The 12,724-nt window shown below is 39.5% G+C and overlaps 1 protein-coding gene across 3 annotated transcripts in view; it reads right to left on the bottom strand.

Annotated features, from left to right (window-relative positions):
* ANLN (anillin actin binding protein) overlaps window positions 1-7,329 on the bottom strand; it is a 49,403-nt gene extending 42,074 nt beyond the window's left edge. For all 3 annotated transcript variants that reach the window (XM_021699337.2, XM_044920030.1, XM_044920031.1), the window contains exons 1-2: window positions 7,162-7,329; window positions 1,121-1,274 (exon numbers count right to left, since the gene is read on the bottom strand). In XM_021699337.2, coding sequence (XP_021555012.1) covers window positions 1,121-1,274; window positions 7,162-7,179 — 172 coding nt within the window. In that variant the 5' untranslated portion in view covers window positions 7,180-7,329. The remainder of the gene's footprint in view (window positions 1-1,120; window positions 1,275-7,161) is intronic.
* Between the last annotated feature and the right edge of the window lie 5,395 nt (window positions 7,330-12,724).

Genomic DNA, 12,724 nt, shown 5'->3' with positions numbered 1-12,724 from the left:
TCTCATATAAAACAGTAAATATTTCCACTGCAAAATCAAAACATAGCTGCAACCACTAGTTTTAAAGTACACAGTAATCAATATTTCATTGTATAAACCTGTGTCACAACAAAAACAGAAAAAGATTCTGAACTGGATCTAAGCCTCTATTTTCCTGACCAAATACCATATGTATATAATATATATACCACATATGCAATATATATGCCATGTGTGTCTGATACATATACCACATATGTATAATATATATACCATGTATATGTAATATATATACCACATATATATGTGATGTATATGGTATTCCCTCTCTTCAAAATGTATAAATATATGAAAATAAATTCCCATTCTCTAGTTAGCTTACAAAATAATCGTGAGCCCGCTCCATGCCCTCATCACTTTTGTAATACTGATTTTACCTTCTGTGATGCTCTTTTCTGTATCCATTTTTAAATCTATGCTAAGGAAAATTATTATCTCCAGACTCTTCCACACTCCAGGAAAAGATTAAGGTGGCAACTTACTGATACAGGCTAGGGATGCCAGGATTTAGGAAAGAATAAGATAAGTTTCTAGGTGAGTTTAGGTTTGTTTGTGTATATTTATTTATTTTTGTCTAACTCACCAGTCCTTAGATTAACCGCCTATACCTTGAGCCTAGCTCTAGAGAGCTGGTTCAACAGAGGATGAAAAGGCTCATTAAATTTCAAGCATCTGCAAGCAGGTCTGCCTTTCGTTACCCTGCTCATGCCAGAGACCAACTGAAAACTTGGTCAGCTGTTCTGGCACTGTTGGGGTAAATAAACTCCACACCACCACTGGGCACTGTTCCTCTGCTCCTTTACTTTTCTCCCCTTGGGGGTTTTAAGGATGTCTTTGGGTTGAGGAAAATGAAGTTCGAGCAATTAATTTGATGTATTTATTAAATATTCTGCTCTGGTCTGGTAGGTGTAGGCCTAATACAATCAGCCTGAACTAGAACAGAAGGCTGATCTTTCCCCCAGAGGCTATTACTACATTTGTCTCCCAAAGACCTGGGTCTTTCTACACACACAGTAAAATATTTGGGGCTTATCTCCTTTAAAAGATGCAAATTTTGTTTTTCCCCCACAAAGTCTTTTACCTTCACGACCAGGTAAGGGTTGTTGGTTACTTGCTTCTGAAAGCGGCTCTCTGGCCCTCTTGGCGTGAGTCACAGACCTTGCAGCTGCCGCGGGCCTCTCGGCCATCTTTCTCTGGAGGTTCTCTCGCCTGGCACGGGTTCGTTCCAGCAGTTTCTACGTATGTAACACAGCGGCATTAAAACACAAGTCTAGTCAAAAGTTCACAAAACCTGAGGTACCTTCTAAAATCACCAGTTGCCAGGTAAGGTAACAAATACACTTCAAAAGTGAAATCCTATGTAATTTAAGTCAAAATTTACCAAATAAGCACCCCAAAGTCAACATTACTACAGATGCAACATGAATAAAATGTGTAAAGTTGGTTGTATGAGATTTAAAATGGCCAGAAGTTTTTTCTGCTTCCATCCAAAGGTAGGATCTATTTTCACAGCCTTGCATTGGGCTGGCCTTATGATTTACCTTGACCAACAGAATGAGGCAGAGGTGATACTGTGTGACTTTCGACCCTGGGCCTCAAAGGTCTTAACAGTTTCTCTTCTCATTCTCTTGGAACACTGCCACCAGGTGTAGAAGCCCAGGTCAAGTGTGCTAGAGACACCTGGCCCAGCTGAGAGCTAGCATCAACCACCAGACTTGTGACCATCCAGTCCCAGATCATTTGTCAGATCCCTGCAGCCTCCAGCATGACCCCAGGGGACACCACTGGAAACACAGCCTCGGGTGAGCCCAACACAGATTGCCAAGCCACTGAATCATGAGAAATAATGCGGTGGTTGTTTTAAGCACTTTGGTGGCCACAATAAGTCTCCCAAAGATGTTCATTTCCTAATCCCGTCAACCTGTGAATCTGTTACTTTACTGGGCAAAAGGGACTTTGCTGATGTGATTAAGGGTCTTGAGATGGAAAGATTATCCTGGATTATCTGGGTGGGCACAATGTAATCACAATGGTCCTTATGAGACAAAAAGAGTCAGGAAGGTCAGAGATGTGACAACAGAAGCAGAGCCTGGAGTGATGGGATTGGTGGCTCTGAAGATGGAGGAAGGGGCCACATGTCAAAAAATGCAGGCGGCCTCCAAAAGCTAGAAAAGGTGAGGAAACCGTCTCCTCTAGAGCCTTCAGAAGGAACACAATCCTGCCAATACCTTGATCTTAACCCAGTAAAATCCACCAGCCTTATGACCTTCAGAAGGTAATAAATATCTGATTTTTAAACCACTAAGAGTGTGGTAATTTGTTATAGCAACAAAACTAATACAGCCACTAAGATTTGGTATAATGGTGAATAGCAAGAGATAACACATATTTAGTCCTTTGAAAACATGACATTTCCTAAGATGACAAAAAAAAAAACACTAAAAAAAATCCCATGTTTTATTTAACTCAATATCAATATATACTAAAATGATTTTAAGTTGGTATCTTAACCATTCCATAAACTCATGACTACTCTGTTCTTACCCTGAATCAACTAATGCTTCTATTCGAATAAGCGTAGTAGAACAAACACAAAACCCTGTAAAACAATTCTTTTTCTTTCAAAAGTACACAACTAAAGGAGGGATGCAAATTATTGGTTGGAGTTTCTTTGCCCTGCACACACAGATACAGTATTAGTGAAGACTAAGGAATTGCACTCCCATTTGACCTTTTTAATTTCCTTAATTAAAATAGAATAATTATTCTTTAAAATTCCTCTGAGTATGCAAAAGAAACATGAACTAAATTTGGAAGGTACAACTCTCCACTTTTCTTAGGAATGATTTCCTCACTATAAGAAGTGCGGCTAAATCTAAATGCCATGTCACTGAAAGAGTTAATTTATGAACCAAATGCCTCCCAAGACACAAGACCTTCAACCTTTAAATAAAGTCTTCAAACTCAAAAGTGATACATAAATTCATGTATATCTAATTTCCCCATGATAAAATACATCACTCCCCAGATACACAACTAGACTAATTTTATTCATTCATGGACATGCCCACATTCCATTCTGGTCAGTTAGAATACTTGTGAGTCAGTGTATCTTCAGTTACTATGAGCAAGAGGTCAGTTACAAAAGAATGTGGCTTTGCCATTCAAACATACACAAGTACTCTATTGTCTATATTAGATTCAAAGATTTCAAAATTTAAAAAAAAATTGAAACAGATAAGCAAAAGTTCCCTAGTCTATAAAATAACTAAAGATTAATTTAAAAGAAATTATATATCTAAGGAACATAAACTCAACAGTTCAATAAATCTAAGTCTCTATAAAAATGCATCAGGAATTCAAGGGTTCTTTATAAGGTACATTCCTTCAAATATCACACCTCCTTCTTTAAATAATAGAGGCATAAAAAAAAACTACAATAACGTAACTGGGAAATAAGACATTCCACATGGATGAATCTAAAATAAATGAAGCTTTAGTCCTTAAGCAATTTCTGCCACATACACACCTGAAATCATTTGATAGAAATCTTTCTAGGAGGTATTACTGATTTCCCTACCTTCTTAAACAAAGTACACTCAATATAAATTATTATTTTCAATATGCTCTAGCAGCATTCTTTCCCAGGTCAATACAGAGAGTTTCATGTAATTCTCAAAAATAAGAGAAACTCCATTCAAAACAATAACAGCATGTTTATTTATTGCACAAGAGATGTTTTACAGACTATTTTAATTGTGGCTTTTTTAAGGATCCTACACAGAAAGCTCTGACTTAGGCACACCTAGCTCTGGGGTCCCCTATGACATTCTCAGTCTCAGACTCTCTCTCTCAAATAAATAAAATCTTTAAAAAAGATTAAAAAAAAAAAAAGAAAGAAATGGCAAGGCAAGATTCAAAAATCAGGCTCCAGAGTTTGGGCTCTTAATCAGTTTGCTATAAACCGTCTTTTAAATGGCTCAGTCCGTTAAGCATAGGACTCTTGATCTCAGTTCAAGGTCATGAGTTCAAGCCCTGCATTGGGCTTCACACCAAACTGTTTTTTTGACTAAATCCAATTGTTCTTTTTAAGAACTTTTTGTCAGGAGAACTAACTTCATATTAACATAACTTTTTAAATGTTATCAGCTGATCATAATAATAAACATCTGCCTTAACTTGCTTGTTTGTGCATGAATCAAGATGGCTTTTTTTTAATTTCTGGTTGGTCCAGGAAGAATATAGAAAGACACTGCCCTGTGGACCTTGTCTAGATCCTTATTCAAATTGCAAAACCATGAGACACTTAAGGAAATCTGAACATTGACAGAATATTTGATGATATTAAGAAATTGCTCTTGGGCGCCTGGGTGGCTCAGTCGTTAAGCGTCTGCCTTCGGCTCAGGTCATGATCCCAGGGTCCTGGGATCGAGTCCCACATCGGGCTCCTTGCTCGGCAGGAAGCCTGCTTCTCCCTCTCCCACTACCCCTGCTTGTGTTCCTGCTCTAGCTATCTCTCTGTCAAATAAATAAATAAAAAATTAAAAAAAAAAAAAAAGAAATTGCTCTTAAATTCTTAGGTGTGATAACAGCACTATGATTTTTTTCTAGGGCTTAATGATAAATACTGAAATTAAATGATCTCTACAATTTGCTTCCAAATAATTCAGTGGGAGGGATTGGAGGGGAATACAGTGAAACAATATGGCCATGTGTTGTTGCTTGGTGATGAGTCCATGAGGAGTTGTTATACTTGAGAATTTGAAATTTTCTACAATAAAGGAAAGAACATGGCAAAAATGTTCCAACAGTTACTGTTGTATATAATTATTTGTTTGTAAAATAATTTGCACCAAATGGCTCTTTTCTTTATTATTTCAGCAGAATGTTATTGGATGTGCTTGATGTTAGGGAAACATTTCTCTCAATAGGAAAGAACAGGCCTGCATTCATAAAGCTGACAATCTGGCAGGAAGTATACTCAACAAGTAAATGCAAGTGAGAGGAGCACTGTGAAAGGTGATCCACCCTCTGAGGAAGGGAAATCAGAGTGCGAGCTGGTGGTTAAATCAGTTTGCCAAGCAGCAGGGGCAGGGAGAGAAGAGTGTGCCAGAAAACACCAGTGTCAGCAGGAGGAGAAGCAATGCACAACAGCCTCGTTTGAGGAAGAGAGTGTAGGATGGTTGTACCTTTCTCAACTGGAGTTACCAAGAGAATTAGCCCTAATGCCCTGACATTAATGTAATGAATTAACATCTCTGCTATGCTTGTAGGATGGCATGGTTATGAATCACCTCTGGGAAAATTAACAAAATAGTCTCTCAAATCATTTTCTGTGGTTCTGATAAGGAACTCTGGTTGAGAAAATCACTTTAACTTATTTTCAGTCCTTTAAGACAAAGAACTGTACCAGTCCACTTCCGTGTGCAAAAATGTTATGAATGCTATAATTAAGCACCTAGTCATTGGAACCAATTCAAATAGTTCACTCATTACCAATTAAGGAAAAGATGTCAAAGCCGTTTATTCCAACTGCAACCGATCTTTTTATAATGTAAACCATACATGTTTCTGAGCACACTGTAAAGCGAAAGCTTTCTTTCAAACAAAAGTTTCTTTCAGCTGAGATCTGTACTAGCTTCGGAATGGTATTTTCAAGTAAAATGAAATACAATTTTCAGCCAACTTTCAAAATGCTTTGTTCCTGTCAGCTACTTAGGAGAATAAAAAGAACATTTGGGACACATAGGGCTAATGTTTTAAGGACTCTTATCCTAGCTTAGGAACATAAAATATCCTTTTTAACTTCAAAGTATGTGAAAAATATTTGGTGCACAATCACCCCTATTCCTTAAAGCTAATACAAAAATGTGTTCTGGGTTTTCTGTCAGAATCCTTAAGTAAGGTTAACAAATTAATGTTTTCCCCTAAAAGATTGAGAATTTGAAACAAAAATAGTGTTATGTTTGAATACAAGTAAACTGTAACTGTTGAAACTTTTAGCATCTTAGACTTATGGAATTGTAACTACACCTCCCAAAAAAGAGTAGAAAAAGTATTTCTATTCTCCATAGCATTTAAGTTTTTGAATCTGGTGTAGAGACATTTTTAGGCCCACTTTGCAACAACTCAAGAAATAACAGTTTGAAACTTGCACAACAACCTAAAGAAACAGGAACTGTCCTGGAAGAAAAGGAAGTGGACAATTGACAACACGAAAACTCCTAAGTATGTCCATGTATATTCTCAACAAGACTGCCCAAGGATAGAAAAATAATTGACACAATGACGCAATTAATCCACACTCAATTTCCAAAGGACAAAAGACAAGCATTGCTGTAATGTTATGCTCCATAAACACACACAAAGAGGTTTACTATTTCTTTACTCTGCTTTTTTAAATTGTCGGCTTTTAATTTTGTTTGTATATATTCGGCTAACACTGTTTCCTTTCCATTCAAGTGTCAATCCCGGGGATGAAACTTCTTCCCTACTTAACTGAATAATCAAATCTGAAGAAACCATTGACTCTGTAGGAACGGATGCAATGGTTTCGGGTATTGGCTTATTTTAACGTTTTGCTGTCATTTCGTTAACAGCATCTTTTAAATGCATAGCATTCTGCGGGCCGCATGAACCCCGCAAATCACATTCCATTTGCAGGCGGCGGCTGCACACAGCAGAGTCATTCAAGCACCCGACTCCACCCTACACCTTATCCCCGCTTTCACTTCCAGCAGGATCAGTTCCGCCAGGCCCCAACCTCCCCCTCGGAAAGGACAGGGCTCCACTACAGAGGGGCGTTACAGTAATCGGGGCTGATAGCAGGCTTTTCGCTACCGCCCTTTAGGACAGACTCAAAACTTTCCTCCCTGAGCTCCCACTGCATGCAGGACCGCAATACGTAAGCAGCGGACCCACCGCAGCCGCTCAGCCGGCTGCGTCCTCCCCCCACCCCCTTCTCCCCTACGGCTCTCCCAGGCAGACCCCCCGCAGCCACACGCTGCGCAGGCGCGCGCACGCGCCCTCCGCCCGGTGGGCTCAGAGGCCGACGGAAGGTGGGAAAGGTTAGGGTAGGGGCCGACAGTGGCGATGGCAGGCTGCGCCCGCAAGTTTTCTCACCTCGGTAAACGGGTCCATCGCCGCGGACTTCGCGTGTCGATTGCAAGACGACGGAAACGGTGGTTCAAATTCAGAAAAAGAAAAGAAGTGAGTTTCGGTTCAGTGTGTCACTTGGAGAAAACCAGAAGGCCGGGGCGGGGAGGACTCTCCCAAACTACTCGCCTCTGCCCCTCAGCCTCCAGTATCAGATTCGGCCTCCTGCGGCCGTTCAAATTTGAATTTCAGCGCCTGTACAGCGCGCCTGCGCGCGGGGCGGAGCGGGACACGCCTCTGCCCGCCCCGGCTCTCGGTCACGTGGCCGTGCCGGGCCGCGGGGGTTCTGCTGGGTAGCTGGCCTCCTGTCGGTCACACCCCAGCTCCGGAGGCCGGGATGCGGCGGAGGTGCGGCGCTCCCGGCGCTCCAGGCGCCTCGGGGCCCGAAGCCCCACCCCAGCGCTCGCCTGTTTAAGCTGATCGCTTGGAACCTTCCCGCCTTCCGTCATTCCTTAATACAGGATTAACAGCCCTTGTGTTTGAAATCCCACTGGCCTGGTGGCATCTGTAGCTTTCCGCCCGCCCCTGCGTCGCCCTAATGGGGACTGCGGGCTTGACCCTCACGAGGGGCTTCTCTAATGTGGGTCCCCGGATAATTGGGGCTAATGACCCACCTCGGGCGCTAGATACCTTTCTCATTGGGAAGATAAGGCTATAACCTTAACAGACTGTGTGAAAAGTTCATACACAAAACTCCTGTGGTGCCTTTCTATTTTAAATCCCATCCAAATTTATACAGTGTTAGAGCTGGAAAGATTAAGAAGCCATCCACCTTGATGCTTTTACAGCCGAGAGCGGGGAGACCCTGAGGCAAATAACTCTTGTCCAGGAGAAATGAAAATTCCATTCTCAGCTCATGGTCCTCTTTCCATCACGAGATCAGCTGTGTCTCACGATTGTTCTTTACAGATTACTCAGAATTGTAAAATACATTATGCAATTACTGTATCAGATTTCTTTCTTCAGCATGTGTGTGGTAGGGCTTGTAGAGACAACAGTTCTTGACTTGTTCAGCTGAAAAGCAACACCATGTAGATTAAGGAGTGACTGCCTAACGGCTGAACAAACCAAAACTATTTCTCCCAAGTAAGATGTTTTGGTATATTTAATAACCTTTCCATCTTAGCATTCAGTAGACATTACAAAAAGTATTTCACTAATAATATCTTTAATTTGAATTTTGATGCTATAGGTTGTAATAAAAAGAATTCTGAGTGTGGAGTAGGAAGAAATTGCTTGGGATTTTGGCTCCACAAGGACCATGTGACCTTAGGCAAATCATTTAATCCACTATTTTTAAAACCTTTTGAAAATATAGTTAAAGCTGACCCTCTACCTAGAAAAACGCCCATTTAATCATAAAGTATTTGACATAGAATTTCATGAAGTTCGTAGTCACCAAGTTAGCAACTTATGGTTTGGCTTCTCTGGATTTTAGTTTACTCATCTATAAAACAGAAACCATCAACTGCCCTGCATTCTTCAGAGTTGTTAGGAGGATCAGATGAAAAACTGAAACAGAACCAGAAGTATTCTGTAATAAGCCACTACTCAAGTGTTTGGTGTATCAAATTATTAATATTTAACTCAAAATATGCTACTTATGAACCAAAGAGGAGACGATGTTTGCATTTTTTTCACTGCTAGACAGGAAAGGTGTGTGTATGTGTGTTGAAGGGGAGGGAGGAGAGTGTTTTAAACAACACTAGAAAAGAAGTTACTAGAAATTTATGTAGTCAGTGTGCCTTCCCACTTTGGCTTCTGTGAGCCTTAGATTCTTTATAACCAGGTTCTAGTCAAGACTAAAAGAGATACATAAAGCACATAGTGCAGTATAACTACTCCAGATATTTAGTTTATCTTCTTTCATAATCCCCTTATGTCTTTGGTCTTCACACTGATAATGATGACGGTGAAGATGATAGCAACCACCAAAACAGTAGCTACAATATGTTAAACACCTCCCAGCTGCCAGAAACTGTGCTAGATACTCAAGTCTACTCTTCCTGGAGTACAGCCATTGTCACCCTAACATGTCTCCTTTTCTCCATTCTTACCCCTGGTACTTCATTCTTCAGTTTATAAACTGGAATTAACTTTTCTCCTTTTAAAACTTGTATTATATTTCCAGTTTACAAAAAAGTAATGAATAAAACATAACCATGTACACACCACCTAGCTTAAAGAGATATATAATTTTATACTTGAAGTCTCCTGTGTGTCCCTTCTTAATTCCATTCACCTTCTGCTCCCCAGGGGTAAAACTATCCTGATTTTAATGTTTATCATTCCCATGAAATTTATGTACTTTCATTACATCTACATATATATCCCTAACAATGTGTTGTGATCTACATAAAATTTTTTTACTATATGTATCTTTCTGCAATTGTTTATTTTTCTGCTCCGTATTCTTTTCATGAGATTCATCCTCACTAATAGCTGTATTACTTGCAATTTATGTATCTACTATCCTGTTAATGGATGTTTAGCTCATTAACAATATTTCATTCCAAAGATTCCGTGATACTATAAATTTTTTTATGTCTCCTTTATACACATGCAAAATTTGATCTACAGTAATGTACCTAGGAATTACTTTGATAAATATATTTCAATATTATAGCCAGATATTAAAAATAAATTTAATCTTCAAAATGATTGTCACAATTTTTACTTCAGTCAGCAGTACATGAGCATGCCTGCTACTTCAGTGCCTCCCTAACACGTGGATACTTTATTTAGATTTTGCCATTCCTGTCTGGGTGCACTTCTCTTACTCCTGAACTTGAGCATTATTTTCATGTGATTATTGGTCTTTCAGTTTTCCTTTTCTGCGAATTTCAACTCTTTATGCTTTGCCTATTTTTCCATGCAGTTACTTAGTTTTTTCTTATTGATTCATAAGCTTTTTGTTGTTTGTTTAGTATTTTCTGGAAGAATAACTATTTTTAGCTTGTAATTATCTTTTCTTAGTTTATGGTTTATCTTTTCACCTTGGGATGTCTTGGATGTAGAGAAATGTTTAATATTAATGTAATTAGATATACGTATATTTTCCTTTAGGAATTGTGCTTTTTATGTTTCAAGAAATCCTTCCCTACTCTGAGGTTATAAAGATGTTCTCCCATATTTTCTACTAAAATGTATTGTTTTCATCATTTTGTCTTTAAATTATCTGGTTTGATTTTTTTTTTATTTGGATAACCAAATGTCTGAGCAGCACTTTTTTGTCCATTCTTTCCCCACTGACCTGTAATGCCACTTTTGTAATATATCAACTTTTTATGTATATGGAGGTCTATTTTGGAGCTCTTTATTCTATTCTAGTGGTTCATTTGTCTATTCTTCTCCCAATATTAAACTGTCTTAATTATAAGTATTGATACCTGGTAGGCAAGTTAAAAATTAAATTGACTTGGCTAATTGACTTGGCTCATTTGGCTCCCTGTTTTTACAATTTACGGTCAGATTGTCAAACTCCACAAAGAAAAAAAATCCTCTTGAGATTTTTATTGGAATTGTACTGAATTTATCACATAATTTGGAGAGAATTGATGTCTTTGTGATACTGAGCCTTTCCATTTGTGAACATGGTAGATCTTCATTAATTTAGGCCTACTTCAGTATTTTCCAAAAATGTTTATAATGTGCTTCCCTACAAATCTTTAAACTGATTTATTCCTTTGTACTTTTGTTGTTGTTGCTACTTTTTACATATATCTTTTTTTTTTTAAAGATTTTTATTTTTATTTATTTGAGAGAAAGAGAGAGAGACAGAGAAACAGCATGAGAGGGGAGAGGGTCAGAGGGAGAAGCAGGCTCCCCGCTGAGGTGGGAGCCCGATGTGGGACTCGATCCCAGGACTCCGGGATCATGACCTGAGCCGAAGGCAGTTGCTTAACCAACTGAGCCACCCAGGCGCCCCACATATGATATCTTTTTATTTATTTTTAAATCATCACTGGTATGTAGGAACATAATTGATTATTGCAAACCTACTCAACTATCTTACTAGTTTTGGTAATTTATTTATAGAGAAGGATCTTTTTAAAATGTAAATTAAGCAGTGTCAATTCCTTATTCAGAGCTAGTTCATGTCTTTAATTGCAATTAGAATAATTTCCAAATTCTTTATCATATCTACAAGGCCCTAAATGATCTGGACTCTGTTTTCTTCTACAGTACTCTCCCTTTTTTTCACTAGGCTCCAGCCTCATAGACTTTTTTTCTGGACAAAAAAAGACTAAATTCCTTTTTTCTTCAAGAATTTTCCACCTCCTAGATGCTGCTCCTCTAGATCTACCCATGTCTGGCTCCTCATTAATTGAGTGTGAGCTGGAACATACTACCTCCTCAAAGAAGACTTCCCAGTTTGGGTGGCCACACCCTTCCTCTCTGCCCCCTCTCCCAGTCACTTTCCATCCTATTATGCTGATTTATTTTCTTCATTGCATTTACCACTTATGTGGAATTTTTTTTTTTTTTAAGATTTTATTTATTCATTTGTCAGGGAGAAAGAGAGGGAGAGCACAAGCAGGGGGAGCGGCAGGTAGAGGGAGAAGCAGGCTCCCTGCTGAGCAGGGAGCCCCACGTGGGACTTGATCCCCGGACCCTGGGATCATGACCTGAGCCCAAGGCAGACTCTCAACCGACTGAGCCACCCAGGTGTCCCTATGTGGAATTAGTTTTGTTATGTATTTATGTTTATTATCTGTCTCTCCTACTAGAGTGTAAGCTATGGAATGGCAAGAACATGTCTTATTTATAGCTGTAACCCAGCACCTTCTGGGAACATAAGTTCGGTAGAAGTTTGTTGAATGAATGAGTATAAAATAAGTATTATTCCTATTTTATTTTATTTTTTTAAAGATTTTATTTATTTATTTGACAGAGAGAGGGAGACAGCGAGAGAGGGAACACAAGCAGGGAGAGTGGGAGAGGCAGAAGCAGGCTTCCCGCGGAGCAGGGAGCCCGATGCGGGGCTCGATGTGGGGCTCGATGCGGGGCTTGATCCCAGGACCTGGAATCATGACCTGAGCCGAAGGCAGATGCTTAACAACTGAGCCACCCAGGCGCCCCAAGTATTATTCCTATTTTAGAGATAGGGAAACTGAGATACAAAGAGGCTAAGTGATCAGACCATCACCTAATAATTTGAACCAGATCTGTCTGACTTCAAATCCTAGACTGTTTATAATTTAGACATTTCAATTAATTTATTTGGATCACCAAAGACACAATAATTATGTAAATGTGCCCTCGAACTACATCCAAAGGCCTGAAAAATGGCAACCATGCTTTGCTCTTGGAATTGCTTTCTTAAAAAAAAGTTCTTTTTTGGGTGCCTGGGTGGCTCAGTTGGTTAAGCGACTGCCTTCGGCTCAGGTCATGATCCCGGAGTCCCTGGATGGAGTCCCTCATCCGGCTCCCTGCTCGGCAGGGAGCCTGCTTCTGCCTCTGACCCTCCCCCCTCTCATGTGCTCTCTCTCTCTCATTCTCTGTCTCAAATAAATAAATAAAAAAAATC

This window comes from Neomonachus schauinslandi, chromosome 12, assembly GCF_002201575.2.
Source record: "Neomonachus schauinslandi chromosome 12, ASM220157v2, whole genome shotgun sequence".
Classification (NCBI taxonomy): Eukaryota; Metazoa; Chordata; class Mammalia; order Carnivora; family Phocidae; genus Neomonachus; species Neomonachus schauinslandi.
Note: the sequence above shows the minus strand (reverse complement) of the source record. Positions and strands in the feature narration are given on the sequence as shown.